This window comes from Enhydra lutris, unplaced genomic scaffold (assembly GCF_002288905.1).
Source record: "Enhydra lutris kenyoni isolate GAN:26980312 unplaced genomic scaffold, ASM228890v2 scaffoldscaffold12, whole genome shotgun sequence".
Classification (NCBI taxonomy): Eukaryota; Metazoa; Chordata; class Mammalia; order Carnivora; family Mustelidae; genus Enhydra; species Enhydra lutris.
This window is the reverse complement of record NW_019154096.1, coordinates 22997756-23016583: the sequence shown is the minus strand read 5'-3', so window position 1 is coordinate 23016583 and position 18828 is coordinate 22997756. Positions and strand designations below refer to the sequence as shown.

At 41.5% G+C, this 18828-nt stretch overlaps 1 protein-coding gene across 1 annotated transcript in view; it reads left to right on the top strand.

Annotated features, from left to right (window-relative positions):
• The first annotated feature begins 4720 nt into the window (after nt 1-4720).
• Nucleotides 4721-18828, top strand: part of LOC111144952 (DNA replication helicase/nuclease 2) — a 52804-nt gene continuing 38696 nt past the window's right edge. Inside the window, exons 1-5 of the mRNA XM_022499573.1 lie at nt 4721-4791; nt 6586-6768; nt 7635-7818; nt 11159-11304; nt 16871-17002. Of these exons, the coding sequence (XP_022355281.1) occupies nt 4721-4791; nt 6586-6768; nt 7635-7818; nt 11159-11304; nt 16871-17002 (716 nt within the window). The remainder of the gene's footprint in view (nt 4792-6585; nt 6769-7634; nt 7819-11158; nt 11305-16870; nt 17003-18828) is intronic.

Sequence of the window (18828 nt, the reverse complement as noted above, 5' to 3'; positions counted from 1 at the left end):
GATTTTTTAAAAAAGATTTTATTTATTTATGTATTTGACAGAGAGAGAGAGAGAGAGAGAGAGAGAGAGAGACTATGAAAGAGGGAACACAAGCAGGGGGAGTTGGAAAGGGAGAAGCAGGCTTCCAGCTGAGCAGGGAACCCGGTGTGGGGCTGGATCCCAGCACCCCGGTGTCATGACCTGGGCTGAAGGCAGAGGCTTAACGACTCAACCATCCAGGCACCCCTATTTTAACTTTTAAAAAAGATTTTATTTTCAAGTAATCTCTCTACCCAACATGAGACTTGAACTCACAACCATGAGATCAAGAGTCCCATGCTCTACTGAGTGAGCTAGCTAGGCACCCCAAGAACAATGCAATTAAAAAAAAAATAGGTAAAGGATTTGAACAGACATATTATATTGAAAGGTGTAGAAATGACTAAATGTGCCAGATAGAAAATAGTGTGTATCATATGATTCCATTTATGTGGAGTTCTAGAGTAGACAGATCTAATCTCTAGTGGAAAACAAAGAACAAAAACAGACTAGTGGTTACCTCTCTAGCAGGGATGGATGTAGGAATTGCTTGAAAAAGGGCATGAGAGAACTTTCTAGAGTGATGATAACACATTCTTTGTTTAGTAGGGGTTTGAATTAAACTCATTTGTCAAAATTCATCAACTGGTACACCTAAGATCTGTGCATTTTTAAAATGTAAACTTTAAATCTTTACATATAAAACATTAAATTAAAAAATTTTTTTTAAATATTGGGAAAAGGGACTGAATTGCAGAGAGACAAGTGTGGAAACACATTTAAGAGTGTGCTGAAGTTTTTTAGGATAGAGATAATGATTGGGTAGTGACCTTGGAGACAGAAAGGCATGAAGAGATTTAAGAAAGTTTTAAAGGCTGAATCTATGGGTCTGCCTAGGGATTGAATGTGGGTGGTAACAGAAGGCAATCAGGAGAACTTCTGGGTTTCTGGCCTTATATTCTGGGTAGATAGTGCTATTACTGGGAAGAATAATAGGTCTGTCGAGAAAATTAAAAATTCGATTTTGGCCACGTTATAATGAAAGACTTCCCCTCCACCCCTAAATATTTCAAAGTGTAGCTATCAAGTATATAGTTGGATTTTTGAATTCAGAGGAAAAGCCCAGTCGATACATATGAATTTGAGAATTGGCAGGATAGAGATGGTATTTAAAGCCATGAGCATAGATGAAATAACCTAGGGAGATGGTCGATAGAGAAATTTGTCCAGAACTGACCTCTAAGAATTTTCAGTGTTTAGAGATTGGGCAGAAAATGAAGAGATAGTAAAGGAGACTGAGGAGGGCCTGTGAGGCTGGAGGAAAACCAGCTGAATGTGGCATCACAGATAGAAAATCTGTATCTATTTCAGGCGAGCTTTTTCCATTTTTTTCAAGAAGTTTCTCATAATTTTTGTATGAATTAACATAAATGTAAAAGACAACTTTTTGTTTATTTATTTATTTATTTAAAAGATTTTATTTATTTATTTGACAGGGATCACAAGTAGGCAGAGAGGTAGGCAGAGAGGGAGGAGGAAGCAGGCTCTCTGCTGAGCAGAGAGCCCGATGCGGGGCTTGATCCCAGGACTCCAGGATCATGACCTGAGCCAAAGGCAGAGGCTTTAACCCATTGAGCCACGCAGGCGCCCCTGTTTACTTATTTTTTAAAAGATTTTTTTTTTTTTTTGTCAGAGAGAGAGAGAGAGACAGACAGAGTTCAAGCAGGGGGAGCAGCAGACAGAGGGAGAAGCAAGCTACCAGATGAGCAAGGAGTCCAATTTGTTACTGAATTCCAGGACACTGGGATCATGACCTGAGCTGAAGGTAGAGGCTTAAGGGCTGAGCCACCCAGGCATCCTTAAACAACTTTTTTTAAAAGTCTTTTTCTTTTTTTTTTTTTTAAGATTTACTTGTTTTAGAGAGAGTGTGAGCACCTGCGCAAGCTGGGGAGGGGGAGAAGGAGAAAGGCAGACTCTTATTCCCTGAGCGCTGGGTCCCAGGACCCTGAGATCATGATGTGAGCCAAAATCAAGAGTTGGTCACTCAACTGCCTGAGTCACCCAGGCGCCTGCTCCAAAAGATAACTTTTGATAAAGATTATTTTAAAATTGGATGATGGGGGATACCTGGGTGGCTCAGTTGATTAAGCATCTGCCTTGAGCTTGGGTCATAATCCCAGGGTCCTGGGATCAAGTCCCATATCAAGCTCCTTGCTCAGCGGGGAACCTGCTTCTCCCACTGTCTGCTGCTCCCCCTGCTTGTGCGCGCGCTCTCTCTCTCTCTCTCTGTCAATTAATAAAAATCTTTAAAAATAATAATAAATAAATAAAATTGGATGATGGGGGCACCTGTCTGGCTCAGTCAGACAAGCATGTGAATCTTGACATTGGAGTTATGAGTTTGAGACTCATGCTGGGTTTAGAGAGTACTCTAAAAATAAAATCTTCTGGGGAAGGTGTTGGGAGGCATGGGGTGGCTGGGTAGTGGACATTGGAGGGTATGAGAAAAAAATAATTAAAAAAATAAAGTCTTCTAAAAATTATTATTACTTTTAGAAGATTTTATTTATTTACTCGAGAGAGAGCAAGAGCCAGAGAGAGAGCATGAGCGGGGTGAAGGGCAGAGGGAGAAGCAGAATCCCTGGTGAGCAGAGAGCCCGTTTTAGGGCCCGATTCCGGGACTCCAGGATCATGACTTGAGCTGAAAGCAGACTCTTAACCGACTGAGCCACCGAAGTGCCCCAAAATCTTAAAAAACTGTGATAAAATAAAATTGGATGATAGCTTTATTAGGTGATTATTTTATTATTTTTTACACATTTCATTCAGAAATATTCCCTAGTATATTATTTTTTTGAAGATTTTTTTTTGGGGGGGGGAAGCCTGGGTGGCTCAGTCGGTTAAGCCTCTGCAGGGAGAAGGAGGGAGCCAGCTTTTCCCTGTCTTCTGTTCCCCCTACTTACACTCTCTCTGACAAATAAATAAATAAAACCCTTTAAAAATTTTTTTAAAAAGGATTTTATTTATTTGAGAGAGAGTGAGAGAGAACAAGTAGGCAGAGAGGCAGGCAGAGGGAGAGCAGAAGCAGCTCTGCTGAGCAAGGAGCCCTGATCCAGGGCTCCATTCCAGGACCCCGGGACCATGAACCCAGCCTAAAGCAGAGGCTTAACGGACTGAGCCACCCAAATGCCCCTTAAAAACTTCAAAATTAAACTAATATCTAAACCCAATGATGTCATAGCTGAAGAAGCAATGCCCTTGAGAAGGAGTACAAGTAGGGTGGTTCACTGATCAGTATGGGCTTTGTCTACTGTTGAAAAAAGTGGAAATAGGTTATAAGGCAAGTACAGATATTAGTACTTTTATAGACTTAGTTGTGGCTTGATGAGGATGTTCTTATCTGACAGCTTCTAATTTCTCAATGAGTTTTCCACAAAAAAAAAAAAAAAAAAAAAAGAGGAGGAGGGGCTCCTGGGTGGTCTTGAGATTCAGCCCCACCTGGGGCTCCCCAATCTCTTACTCTCCCTCTGCTCTTCCCCCTGCTCATGCTCCGGGTGCGCTCTTTCTCCTTCTAAAATAAATCAATCTTAAAACAAAACAGGGGCGCCTGGGTGGCTCAGTGGGTTAAGCCTCTGCCTTCAGCTCAGGTAATGATCTCAGGGTCCATGAATGGAGCCCGGCATTGGGCTCTTTGCTAGGCAGGGAGAATTCTACCCCCCGCCCCGCCTGCCTCTCTGCCTACTTGTGATCTCTGTCAAACAAACAAACAAGCAAACAAACAAATAAATAAGTAAGTAAGTAAGTAAATACATACATACATACATACAGAAAGAAAGAAATAAAATCAATCTTTAAAAAACAAAACAGGGGCACCTGGGTGGCTCAGTGTGTTAAAGCCTCTGCCTTCGGCTCAGGTCATGATCACAGGGTGCTGGGATCGAGCCCCGCATCGGGCTCTCTGCTCAGCAGGGAGCTTGCTTCCTCCTCTCTCTCTCTCTCTCTCTCTCTCTGCCTGCCTCTCTGCCTACTTGTAATCTCTGCCCGTCAAATAAATAAATAAATAATCTTAAAAAAAACAAAAACAAAAACAAAAACAAAAACACAACAAAGGCAGCGGCACCTGGGTGGCCCAGTTGGCTAAGCCTCTGCCTGCCTTCCACTCAAGTCAAAATCCCAGGCTCCTGAGATCCAGCTTGCCTGGGGCTCCCTACTCAGCCGGGAGTCGGCTTCTCCCTGCCCTCTTCCCCCACTCCCCACCGCCAACCCCCCCGCTCTCTCTCTCAAAAAAAAAAAAAAAAAAAAAAAGAGGGGAGGTTGTTTCCCCCCAAATTGGAAAATTCTGCAAGCTAACAAGGGAGGGCTGGGTTTGGGCAATTGATTTTAAGAGTGTGAGTTGAGCAAGGATTGGCGTGTCTAAGAGAAAGAGCAGGAGCACTTAGTCTGGGCCAGATTAGGAGACTCCTTGCCTACGAAAGCCGAAAGCAAGGGAGTAAAGACTTTGTTCAGACTACCGCCACCGGGTCGGGGGCTCCGCGTGGAAACGCCAGGCCGGGAGGGGGCCTCTTTCGCGCAGGTCCCTTGGGGCCACAGCGGGAAGGAGCATGCGCACGACGCCTCCCAAACTCGCGCTTCTTTTTTGTCTTCGGAGCTGCTGGGGTTTTCTGATTTTACCTGGCGACAGTTTGCATTTTCCGCGCTTGCCATGGCGCAACTGGAAGAACTGGAGCTGCTGAAGAAGAGTCTCGGGGAAGAGGCTGAGCCGCCGGCTGAGCGGTGAGCGGAGCGGAGGGAGGGTCTGGGAGCCCGGCGGGAGATTTGAAAGGAAGGAGCGGGAGAGGCCGCAGCCGCGCTTCCGAGGAGCGGGGCTCGGGGTTAGGGGACCCCACTCGGGGCTCCCGATGAGTTTGCAAAGCTGGGGTCCGCTTCGTAATGTTCTCTTTGGGGCCACGCTCGGGCCAGAGCCCAGAGACGGCTCCCTTAACGGTTCATTTCTTTCTCTAGATATCACTTACCCGAATTCGGGGAGTGCCAGGCACCTTAAACGCCCTCATAAAGGGAAGTTGCAACTGTAGATGCTTTCCTCTATGTTTAAGTCGGGGAAACTTGCTCCAGGAGAGCTCTCTACCCTCAACTTGGACTAGTCAGGACAACTCACCCATAATCATGGTGTGGAATTATTTTCAATTAATAATGATACTAATTATTGTTGACGGATCTTTGCATTTTGGGTTTTGATCTGCATTATCCTTTGCGAAATCCTTAAGGCGTCCCAGCTGACCCCGGGAAATTCATGGCTTGAGGCCTCCTGAAGTAGGTGAATGAGGCGATTACAGAGTAAGAGAGCCGAGGGTTGGGTGTTATAATTATAGAGGCAATGACGTTGGACTCAGTTGTACTGTCACTGACAAAGACTGCAGTCAAACTGGAAAGACTAACGAGGGACTTAGTGTTTTCTGTAACGATTAGAGAATTCTGCAGTTTTCAGGCGGCTTAAGGATTAATGGATAAAAGTGTTGTGAAGTTGACCTGCCCATTATAAATAAGAAATGTGTGAGTTACTCCGTGAAGGAATGAGCTAACATGACAGGTATTAAGCTTACTTTTCTCTGCGAGGTAGGGGCTAGTTGTTTCTCACTGAAATTTTATAGAAGGATTTTCTTCATGAAATAGTAGTTTGGAGTAGTGATTTCTAAGTAGGCCTAAAGGTTAATGTAATACTGTGGCTCACAGTAGGACATCAGCAAACCACCCACACTATGCTTTTCCCTGACATTTATCCCTTTCATTTACAAAAAGGATAGTGTCCAAGTCATTTCCTTTTGCTTGTACTTTGGTAAGGTTTGCACCAGTGGTAGGAATTTGTTATTTAATATTTTTCAATTTATCCTTGATTTTCGTGATTATGGATGTCCCAGAGAGCTCCTCCTAAGAACTAAGAGTGTGTTTGGAAAAAATCCATATCATAGGGGCACCTGGGTGGCTCAGTGGCTTAAGCGTCTGCCTTCAGCTCAGGTCATGATCTCAGGGTCCTGGGATGGAGCCCCACGCGTCCTCCTCTCTCTCTGCCTGCCTCTCTGCCTACTTGTGATTTCTGTCTTTCAAATAAATAAATAAAATATTTAAAAAAAATCCATATCATAAGCATGTTTTAAGTGGCATTACGTCTGGGAAGTTTTTTTTTTTTTAATTTTTTTAAGTTTTTTTATTTATTTAACGGAGAGAGAGATCACAAGTAGGCAGAGTCAGGCAGAGGTGGGGTGGGAAGCAGGCTCCCTGCTGAGCAGAGAGCCCTATACAGGGCTCCATCCCAGGACCCTGAGTTCATGACCTGAGCTGAAGGCAGAGGCCCAACACTCTGAGCCACCCAGGCGCCCCATGTCTGGGAAGTTTTTTAATAGGAATTCTGCTATGCCCTTAATCTCTTAATTTTTACCTATTTAGCTAATGATCATTGCGATAAGCTTTCTACAAGAAGCAAACCTAGAAAATTGAGAAGGTTGGTTTGTAGATAAAGGAAATTGGATGACTTATTTCATATTATAGTAGTTTTGTTTGTATATGTTTCAGATTTCAGAAGAAGGTGGAAGCTTCCATTTCTAAAATGGTTCTGAATGGAGGAATGGATAACCGGTACCTGGTGTTAGCAGTCAATATTGTACAGAATGAAGAAGGAACCCATGAAAAACACCTAATCATTACTGCTTCCCAGTCACTAGAAAATAAAGAACTGTGTATCCTTAGGAATGACTGGTAATTTTCGTGTTACTTTGAGCACTGATCTGGCTTAAGGGGACCATCTTAAAACTCATCACATTGACTTGTGTGAATGTTGCTATAATTTAATTGTTAATAAAGGGAATAGATATGAACCTGAATTAATTTCTTGTAGAAATTGTGCTTGTTACCCCAGCATGTCAAGCTCCTTATTCTGAAACTTGGTTTTTATTGTCATTTGAAAGTTTATTACAAAGGTCCTTATTAAGCGACTACTTCTAAAATTTCCCAGTACTTTTTGTCTTAAGATTGCAGCTTTTCACTAAGAGCAAAATTAATTACAGTATTAGAACATTCTTAAACCCTAGATTTCTCTACTCAAGCAAAGTATGGTTTGTGAGGGGTGAAGAGGAAACGCAGAGAAAGTGGAGGTCTAATTTTGTCTATTTGGGCTTTTTGTCCGGATAAAAATGATAAATATTTTATGCTTAACACATTGGGTTTGGCTTCATGCCTTAAGACTTACAGAAACTAGATACGCTAGAAGTTTTAGGAATGAGAGAATTATTATTGAAACAATCTAATCCATAATTGGAGCAATGTATTAACACTATTAAAGATTTGGTAGCTTTTGTGTTAGATGATGCTAACATTAAGCAGTTTTCCTTTTTGGTATTTCAGGAAGACCCCTGAGTATTCTCAGGTATATTTCAAAGGTAGAAAGGAGCAGAGTGACTAGGAGTTGATTCAAAAGACTACATCCTAGTGTTAGATTTTTTTTGAAAGACCCAAAAGTTTACAGATACCGTTCCTTTAGATAAAGTATTCGTTTACTTTTTGAGGCTTCTTTAATATGTTTAAATGTAGGAATCTAAACTATGTATACTATGCTTTATTTGTAGGTGCTCTGTACCACTGGAGCCAGGGGACATCATTCATTTGGAGGGAGACTGCCTGTCTGATACTTGGATAATAGATGAAGATTTTGGATATTTGATTCTATATCCAGACATGCTGATTTCTGGCACAAGCATAGCCAGTAGTATTCGGTGTATGAGAAGAGCTGTCCTGAGTGAAACTTTTAGGGTGAATAATATTAACAGCTGGTGTTTCTACGGGTATTAGAGTTACAGAGCACTTTCACACTTTCAAAAAAAATTCTTTTTTAAATTTATTTACTTGACAGAGAGAAAGAGAGCACACAAGCAGGGGGAGTAGCACACAGAGGGAGAGGGAGAAACAGGTTCCCCACTGAGCAGGAAGCCTGATGGGCTCAGTCCCAGGACCCTGGGATCATGAACTAAACCCATGACAGACGCTTAACTGACTGAGCCAGCCAGCCAGGCGCCTGATAACACTTTTTCTTTTTTTTAAGTAAACTCCCATGTATCCATTTTGTTGTTCCCAAACATTCTGTTATTTTGCAAGTAAATGAAAGCTGAAGATCTTTAAAATATAAATATAATATCTTTATCATACATAATATAAAGAATCATAATTCCTTAAATTAATATAATGCTCAATTTTCTGTAATGTCTTTTTATTATTTTTTATTTTTATTATTATTGTTTAGAGAGAAGGGGAGTACTTGCGGGGTTCGGGGGGTGGGGGGAAAGGGAGAGAGAATCTCAGGCAGGCTCTGTGTTCAGTGCCAAGCCAGACACACTCCATCTTACAACCCTGAGATCATCATTTGAGCTGAAATCAAAAGTTGGATGCTTAACCGACTGAGCTACCCAGGCGCCCCTGTGATGTGTTTTATTGAAAATATCTTTTTAGGGGGACCTGGGTGGTTCAGTGGATTAAGTGTCTGCCTTCAGTTCAGGTCATGATACTGAGGTCTGGGATCGAGCCCTGAATTGGGCTCTCTGCTTGGTGGGGAGTCTGTTTCTCTCTCTCCCTCTGCCTCTCCCCCTTGCTCATACTCTTTGTCTTGCTTGTGCTCTCTCTCTCTCAAATAATAAATAAAAGCCTTGAAATTTTTGTCAGGGAGAGAGAGAACACAAGCAGGGGGAATGGCAGGCAGAGGGAGAGGGAGAAGCAGGATCCCTGCTGAACAGGGAGCCTGATGCAGACTGATCCTGGGAGCATGACCTGAGCTGAAGGCAGGCGCTTAACTGACTGAGTCACCCAGGCGCCCCAGGAAAATATCTTTTTATTCAGTTGTTTTCTTAGAATCAGTCAGAATCCAAATAAGATCTTTTTCTTTTTCTTCTTCTTTTTTAAGATTTTATTTATTTTATTATTTTTTAAAGATTTTATTTATTTGAGAGAGAGAGAGCACATGGGAGGGAGAGACAGTCTGAAGCAGACTCTGTACTGAGTGCAGAGGGCCCTTTGCAGGGCTTGATCACATGACTGTGAGAGCATGACCTGAGCAGATACCAAGGGTCAGATGCTTAAGCAACTGAGCCACCCAGGCACCCCTTAAGATTTTATTTTTTATTTTTAAATTAGTTTTATTTTTTAAAAGATTTTATTTATTATTTGGCAGACAGAGATCACAAGTAGGCAGAGAGGCAAAGGGGGAGGTGTGGAAGCTGGCTCCCTGCTGAGCGGAGGGCCTGATGTGGGACTTGATCCCAGAACCCTGAGATCATGACCTGAGTGGAAGGCAAAGGCTTAATCCACTGAGCCACCCAGGCACCCCAAGATTTTATTTTTTTTAAGTAGTCTCTAATCCTAACATGGAGCTTGAAACTACAACCCCAAGATCAAGATTTGCATGCTTCTCTGACTGAGCCAGCCAGGTTCTTCCAAAAAATTTTTTTGCATTATGTTTGGTTGGTACATCTCCTAAGTTTCTTTTAATCTATATTAGTTTTACCTTATACTGACCCTCTTTGCTTCAGTGCCATTTGTTGAAGAACCTGGGTTTTATTTGTTAAAGAATTTCTTCTTTTCAGGGTATTTTTTAAATTATACAATTTATATGTATATAGAAATCCAAAAATACAGCTGAGCAAAAAGAAAAAAAAAGAGAAGGAAGAATCCCTAAATAGACATTTTCTAATAGTCTTAGTTGTCAATTAATTGTAGTTGTAAAAAATCAGCTTTGTATTTTCATTTGTGGGTAGGGGGAACTATCAACTTGTCTTTTAACTACATTTTATAAGTTAGCCCTGAATATTTTTTAAATTTTTTTTTTAAAAGATTTTGTTTATTTATTTATTTGACAGACAGAGATCACAAGTAGGCAGAGAGGCAGGCAGACAGAGAGAGAGGGAAGCAGGCTCCCTGCTGAGCAGAGAGCCCGATACGGGGCTCGATCCCAGGACCCTGGGATCATGACCTGAGCCGAAGGCAGAGGCTTTAACCCACTGAGCCACCCAGGCGCCCCTATTTTTTAATTTTTAAAAACTTTTTATTTTAAGTACTTTAAGACTCACAAAGAACTTGCATAAATAGTACAGGGAGTCCTCTGTAAATTAATTTTTAAAATTTCTGAAGCATGTCTTGGTGGCTTTATTGTATCTTTAAGAGGAAGGTCTAGGCTAAGAATAGAGTTAATTGAGAAATATGGTGTCTTTTTTTAAAATACTGTTTCTTTTTGAGTGGAGGGAACATTTTTGACAAGTTCCCTTGTCAAAAATCTTTGTTGTAAGTTTGAAGTTTATGTTTGTTTGTTTTTTTTAAGATTTTATTTATTTGACAGAGAGAGACACAGAGAGAGAGGGAACACAAGCAGGGGGAGTGTGAGAGGGAGAAGCAGGCTCCTTGCTGAGCAGAGAGCCTGATGCAGGGCTCAATCCCAGGACCTGGGAATCATGACCCAGCCTGAAGGCAGATGCTTAACGACTGAGCCATCGAGGCGCCCTGAAGTTTATGTTTGATAATATCTTTTACTTACATGAATTTATGATCTATGGCTGCATTGGGTTTTATTTGAGTAGATTATAAAGTGAAGTTAGAAAATAATATGTTAAGCATTTGAGAATACATTGAAATTTTTCATATAGCTTATTTTTAATGTTTTCAAAATGGAAATCACTGATTAAAAAAGAACATGCTTGTAAACTCAAGTAATTCTGAATAGAAGAAAGTAAAAGTTGGGTGCCTGGGTGGCTCAGTCAGTTGAGTGTCTGCTTTTGGCTCAGGTCATGATCTCAGGGTCCTGGGATCCAGCCCTGCATTGGGCTCCCTGCTCATGGGGAGTCTGCTTCTCCCTCTCCCTCTCCCCCTGCTTGTGCACTCTCTTCTCTCTCAAATGAATAAATTTAAAAAAAAAAAAAACTTTAAAAAAAAAGAAAAGAAAGTGAAAGTCATCTATAATTTTACTCACTAGAAAAAAGTTATTTAATATTTTGACCTTTGTCTCACCTGTGCATTTTGGCTGTGGTGGTTTAATAGGATAGGTAATAATATGGGATCGTGTCTGTTAATATGTTTTGAAATAAAATGTATGATTTTTTTTTTTTTTAAATAGAGCTCTGATCCAGCCACGCGCCAAATGCTGATTGGTACAGTTCTTCATGAAGTATTTCAAAAAGCAATAAGCAATAGCTTTGCCCCAGAAAAGCTACAAGCATTTGCTTTTCAAACTGTTCAAGAAATAAGGCATCTCAAGGAAATGTAAGTAGTTACAACATGTGCTATAGGTACTATTTTATTATAGAGAATTCTCTCCTGGAATCCATAAGGTATTTTGTTATTAGACTATTAAATATAAATCAGAATAATACTAGAATGCAAATTCAGGGTTGTAGTACCCCACTGCAGTTCTGTGAAGAGCTTCTGAAATTGCAGAATAGAAACTCTTGAGCTAAAAATATCTGTACACGTGCACAATAGACTCCAGCTGCTCTCCAAGAGTGTGAAAAACATTTTGCTTTATTTCTAGAAATGTGACATACTATAAATTGTATGGGTTTGGGAGTCAGATGGACCTAGTTTTAAATTTTAGCTTTGCCAGTTTTAGGTTTGAACAGGTTACCTAAAGATTTTGAAAAAGGCGGTAATACCTATTTTGCAAAATTTTTATGACAGTGGAGAGAATATATGTAAACCCACAAATGGCTAATCGTTGACATTTTATGAGAGACTACATGCAGAGAGGTTGGCATATTCTGCTGTTTCTTTGTGACTCTTATTGCAAACCGTGTTTTTTCACAGAATTATTTTTATTAGGGGTAATTTTGATTTCCAGACTAGTTGACGTAAACCTTTTCCCAGATGTAATTCTCTTTCCCAGTTTATTTATTTATTTTAAAAAAGGTTTATTTGTTTGTTTATTTATTTATTTGACACAGAGAGAGATCACAAGTAGGCAGAGAGGAAGACAGAGAGAGAGGGGGGAAGCAGGCTCCCTGCTGAACAGAGAGCCCCATGTAGGCCTTGATCCCAGGACCCCGGGATCATGACCTGAGGAGAAGGCAGGGGCTTAATCCACTGAGTCACTTGGTAACCTCTTTCCCTGTTTATATGGAAAAAATGTGTTCCAGAATGCCATACAACTGATTTACTAATGCCATATGATCTATTGTCCTAAAAATTTTTTCTTTTGTTTTTCTTTTTTCTTTTTAATTTTTATTTATTTATTTGAGAGACAGAGAATGAGAGAGAGAGCATGAGTGGAGAAAGGTCAGCTGGAGAAGCAGACTCCCTGCTGATCAGGGAGTCCGATGTGTGACTCAATCCGGGGACTCCAGGATCATGACCTGGGCTGAAGGCAGTCGCTTAACCAACTGAGCCACTCAGGCGCCCCTCTTTCTTATTTTTTTTTAAAGAAGATTTTATTTATTTATATGAGAGAGAAAGACAGTGAGAAGAGGAAAGAGCAGGAATGGGGGGAGAGGCAGAGGAAGAAGCAGACTTCCCACTGAGCCAGGAGCCCAAGACGGGACTCGATCTCAGGACCTGGAGATCAGGACCTGAGCTGAAGGCAGATGCATAAATAACTGAGCCACCCAGGCGCCCCCTCCTAAAAACATTTTAGAACCCTGATGTGTGTCAGGTCCTGTGTTCAGTGCTTTTAGTTATCTTATATGATCCGTTATAAATGAAGAAACACTAACACAGAGAGGTTGTGCCTTGGTCAAGGTTTTTCTGTAAAACAGATATTTTGCTTTTTAAAAATAGAAATGTCATATATATATAAAGTAACTTATCTTTTTTTCTTTATTAAGTTTTTAATTATACTTCCAGTATAGTTAACATACAATGTTATATTAGTTCAGGTGTGCAATGTAGTGATTTAGCACTTCCACACATCACCCTGTGCTCATTGAGATAAGTGGAGTCTTAATCTCCTTCATCTATTTCACTCATTCTCCCACCCACCTCCTCTCTGGTAACCATCAGTTTGTTCTTTACAGTTAAGAGTCTGTTTTTGGGGGAACCTGGGTGGCTCAGTTGGTTAAGCAACTGCCTTCGGCTCAGGTCATGATCCTGGAGTCCCAGGATCAAGTCCCACATCAGGCCCTCTGCTCATCAGGGAGCTGGCTTCTCCCTCTGCCCCTCTCCCCTTTCATGCGCTCTCTCTCTCTCAAATAAATAAAATCTTTAAAAAAAAAAAAAAAGTCTGTTTTTTGGGTCAGGGCCTTTTTTTCCCTTTGTTGGTTTTTTTTGTTTTTTGTTTTTTTTTGATTGTTTGTTTCTTAAATTCCACATATGAGTGAAATTGTATGGTATTTGTCTTTCTCTGACTTCCTTCGCTTAGTGTTATACTCTCTAGGTCCATCCATGTTGTTGTAAAAAGCAAGATTTCATTCTTTTTTATGGCTGAGTAATATTCCTGTGTGTGTGTTTGTGTGTGTGTGTGCTCTCTCTTGCCATCTTTATCCACTTATCTATTGATGGACACTTGGGTTGCTTCTACAATTTGCCTATTGTAAATGCTGCTATAAGCATAGGGGTGCATATACCCTTTTGAATTAGTGTTTTTGAATTCTTTGGGTAAATACCCAGTAGTGTGATTCAGGATCAAAGGGTAGTTATATTTTTAATTTTTTTGAGGAACCTCCATACTGTTTCCACTGTGGCTGCACCAGTTTGCATTTTCACCAATAGTACATAGGGGTTTTTTGGTTTTTTTTCCCCACGTTCTTGCCAACACTTGTTTATGGCATTTCAGAGTTTTAATTTTTTTTGTCATACCCTAATCAACACACATTGATACCTATTGTGTGTTGTATTGATCATTGCCTTGAAACAAATCACATCAAAACTTAGTAGCTTAAGGGGGCGCCTGGGTGGCTTGGTCAGTTAAGCATCTGCTTTCCTCTCGGGTCGTGATCTCAGGGTCCTGGGATCGAGCCCCACCTTTGGCTCTCTGCTCAGCGGGGAACCTGCTTCTCCCTCTCCCCCTGCCTGCCACTTCCCCTGCTTGTGCGTTCTCGCGCTCTCTCTCTCTCTGTCAAATAAAACAAACAAAAAAAACTTAGTAGCTTAAAAAAAAACCATAGTGGCTTAAATGACAAGTATCTAATCAATTATCTCATAGTTTCTATAGGTTAGGAATTCAGAGGTGCCTTAGCTGGATGGCTCGGGCTCAGGGTCTCCTGTTTGGAGCTGCAGTCCTTTTTTTTTTTTTTTTTTTTTTTTAATTTTTTTTTTTTTTTTTTAAAAAAAGAGAGATCACAGGTAGGCAGAGAGGCAGGCAGAGAGAGAGAGACGGGAGGAAGCAGGCTCCCCGCGGAGCAGAGAGCCCGATGCGGGGCTCGAACCCAGGACTCTGGGATCATGACCTGAGCCGAAGGCAGAGGCTTTAACCCACCGAGCCACCCAGGCACCCCTGGAACTGCAGTCTTTTGAAGGGAGGATCTGCTTCCAAGGTGATAACAGTCATGGCTGTTGTCATGAGGCTTCAGTTTCTTGCCATGTGAGTCTCTCCTACAACACAGCAGCTGCTATTTCAGATTAAAGGGTCTAAGAAAGTGTGCAAGCAGGAAGCTGTAATGACCCCCCTTTTTTAAAGTAAACTCTACCCCACGTGTGGGGTGAAAACTCACCACACCAAGATCAAGAGTTACATGCTCTACTGACTAAGCCAGTCAGCCGTCCCATCAAGAGAAAACTTTTTTTTTTTAAGATTTTGTTTATTTGACAGAGAGCAGAAGCAGGGGGAACAGCAGGCAGAGGGAGAAGCAGGCTCCCTGCTGAGCAGGGAGGCTGATGAGGGATCCAATCCCAGGACCCTGGGATTATGACCTGAGCTGAAGGCAGACACTTAACCGACAGAGCCATCCAGTTGCCCCAGAGGCAACCACTGTTACCAGTTTCTTGTATGTCATTTTACAGAGATTTCAAATGTTTATATGTGTGTGTGTATGTGTACATATATATTTTTTGTTAGGTAAATTGTAGAATACTATGTATATTATTGTGCACTTAAAGGTTAAGTGTAGTGATCATTCCTTGGTAGTACTTACTGAGCTTTTTTTTTTTTTTTTTTTTGAGAGAGAGCATGGGTAGGGGGTGGTAGGGGCAGAGGGAGAGGGAGAGGGAAAGACTTAAACAGGCTCTACACCCAGCCCAGTGCCGAGCCTGCTGCGGGGCTTGATCTCATGACCCCATGGTCATGACCTGAGCTGAAATCAAGAGTCTGACGCCCAACTGGCTGAGTCACTCAGGCACCCCTGAGCTGTCTCAATTTTAATTAATAATGGTGTAATATTTCATTGTATGGATGTACTATAATTTATTTAAGTATCCCCCTGGCATTTCAGTCTTTGCTTTTATTAGCAATCGTGTAAGAAACACCTTTAGGGGCCCCTTGGTGGCCCAGCTGGTTAAGCTTTCAACTCTTGATTTCGGCTTAAGTCATGATCTCGGAGTCGTGGGATTGAGCCCTGCCTTGGGCTCCGTGCTTAGCGTGGAGTTTGCTTGACGTTTTCTCTCCCTCTCCCTCTGCCCCTGTTGTCCCTCTCTCACTCTCTGTCTCTCCAATAAATAAACAAATCTTTAAAAAAAAATACCTTTATATATCCCTTATTTCATACCTTTGAGGCATATATCTGGGTTAAATACTTAGAAGTAGAATTGTGGGGCCAGAGAATATATGCCCTTAAAACATTTAAAAAATCTTTTTATTTGGAAATAATTTCAAATTTAGAGCAAAGTTGCAGGATTAGTGCAGACAGCATCCATATACTTTTTACTGGGATTCACCTATTAGATGTGTGTAGATTCTAAGATTAAATAGTATATGCCATGGTATGATGGGCTGTATACCATAATGACAATACCCGTAGAAGAGGCTGAGCAGGGCTCTGGACAGTCCAGTGTTCCCCGTGGGCTCAGGAGCCCCCACTACATTGGGCAGCGCTGGTCTTGCTCACTTTGCCTTCAGGCCTCTCTTCTCCCCACACAGCCGGGTGGCTGGAGCCTGGCGGGTGGTGACATTCGATGGCTGTGTCAGGGGTCTTTGTGCTTGGTGTGGCGTCCAGCTGTTAGCCAAGGACTTGGCCAGATTTCAAGCAGCCTTTTGCAAGGATAACCCTTGCCTCTGGTCGTCTGAATATGTGATCATTTGGAGCTTTCTGGTATCAGCAATTGCTCCCCTGAGGAATTTAAGCTTGTCTTGCAGCTTGAGGTTGCTACTGTGCTCAGGAAAAGCAATTTTGGCAGAACTAGCGTTGCTAATATTGTTTTCTCTGCCGAACCAGTTCTTTTGGAGGACCGATAGGCTCTGCTTTCTTCAGTTTAAAGGCTGAATAATATTCCATTGTATGTATACACCACATTTTTTTTTTTAAACATTTTATTTATTTATTTGAGAGAAGAGAGAGACAGTGAGAGAGAGCATGAGCGAGGAGAAGGTCAGAGGGAGAAGCAGACTCCCCGTGGAGCTGGGAGCCCGATGCGGGACTCGATCCCGGGACTCCAGGATCATGACCTGAGCCGAAGGCAGTTGCTTAACCAACTGAGCCACCCAGGCGCCCTACACCACATTTAAAAAAAAGATTTTATTTACTTAATTTTTAAGTAAACTCTTTCCCCAATGTGGGGCGTGAGCTCACACCCCTGAGATCACGAGTCGCATGCTCTGTGCTCTACCAACTGAAGCAGCCAGGTGGCCCATATATATCACATTATATATCCATTAATTAGTTGGTGGATAACTTGTTTATTTGGATGTTTTGGTTCTTACTTACTTTTTTCATGTTTATGCTTTCTTGCTTAATCTCTTATTTTGCAGGTATCGCTTAAATCTGAATCAAGAAGAGATAAAACAAGAAGTAGAAGAGTATCTTCCTTCATTTTCTAAATGGGCCAGAGATTTCATGCATAAATACACTTCAGCTGACTTACCCCAGATGCAGCTCTCTCTGTAAGAAACTCATTTTGTTTATATGGTGTTCATATGTTCAGATCAGGATTTTACTCTATGTGTTGAATTACAATTTTTTTATAGTTTTTTTTTTTTTTTTTTTTTTTTTTAATATTTTTATTTATTTATTTGACAGAGAGAGATCACAAGTAGACGGAGAGGCAGGCAGAGAGAGAGAGAGGGAAGCAGGCTCCCCGCTGAGCAGAGAGCCCGATGCGGGACTCGATCCCAGGACCCTGAGATCATGACCCGAGCCGAAGGCAGCGGATTAACCCACTGAGCCACCCAGGCGCCCAGAATTACAATTTTTTAAAGGTTGAGTTAGTACAATTAGCTTTTTTGTTTGCTTATTTTATATGTTATGGTCCCGAGTGTCTTTCCAGGACAAAAAATAATCTAATGAATAGAAATTTTACTTTCATTATCATAAAATCTTCTGATTTTTGTATATCAGTTTGTTTTTTTAAGATTTTTTTTTTTATTTTAGGGGCGCTTGGGTGGCTCAGTGGGTTAAGCCTCTGCCTTCAGCCCAGGTCATGATCTCAGGGTCCTGGGATCGAGCCCCGCATCGGGCTCTCTGCTCAGCGGGGAGCCTGCTTCCCCCTCTCTCTCTGCCTGCCTCTCTGCCTACTTGTGATCTCTCTCTCTCTCTCTCTGTCAAATAAATAAATAAAATCTTAAAAAAAAAAAAAAAAGATTTTTTTTTTTTTAAAGTAATCTCTATACCCAACGTAGGACTTGAACTTATAACCCAAAGATCAAGAGTCTCATTCTCTACTGACTGAGCCAGCCAGGTGCCCCTGTCAGTATGTTTTTTAAATAAAATAACCAATTTATAGATCTTCTCGGGATTGTAATTTGTATGTATTTCTATTACTATCCTATATGGACTGTCACATGCTGATTGTCCTGTGGATTTGTGCTCTATGTTTAAATACTGTATTGAAGCATTTAACTCATTTTGGCATTTGGCAGTTTATTGGTTTTTTTCCCTTAAAGAAGCATTCGTGTAAGTTTAAATCATACATTTTTTTCCTCTTTCATTGTTTACTCATTCAGCAAGTGTTTCTCTAGTGCCTAATATGTGCCAGGTAATGTTCTAGGTGCTGGGATTATCATGGGTGTTGGGGGGAAGCAGCTGACTTCATGATGTTTCTATAGTACTGAACAAGTAAACAACAGACTGTGATAAATGCAGGGTAGAACAACATAAGAAGGAATGTGGAGTTGGTGGTAGTGGTGGTGGACATATTATTTCCAGTGAATGGTCGTGAAAGGCCTCTCCAATAAGATGACATGGAGATGAAGCCTGAAGGAGATGAAGGAGGTAGCCGAACAGCTCTCTGCGGGAAGAGTGTTCCAGGCAGAGCCCCTCAGGGTGATGACACCTGCCAGTGTGGTGGGGGCAGAGCAAGGAGGGAAGGAACAGAAGTAGCTTTCCTGGGGCCTTGTAAGCCATGTCAGGACTCTGGCTGCTGTTCTGATTAGATAAGAGGCCACTGGAGAGCTTGCTTGCACAGAGGGTTTTGATATAATTTCCTGCTCCCCACCACTCCCCCTTATCAACATTTTCTTTTTCCTTAAAGAGGCACAGCTTCCATTTATATAAATTTTCTTACCTTTTCTCAGTATTCTTACTATTTTATCGCAGGACACTTTGTGATCTGAAAAACTTGTTTAAGATTTGTGCATCAGAAACTTAGGAACCGTTAGTTCTTTGGACCAGTTTGTTGTTTAAAGTTCTCTGTGGTTCAGAGAGACCTACGCTGAACCTGGATGTGAATCCCAGTTTTGCCGCAATTTAGCTCTGTAACTTAACCTCTCTG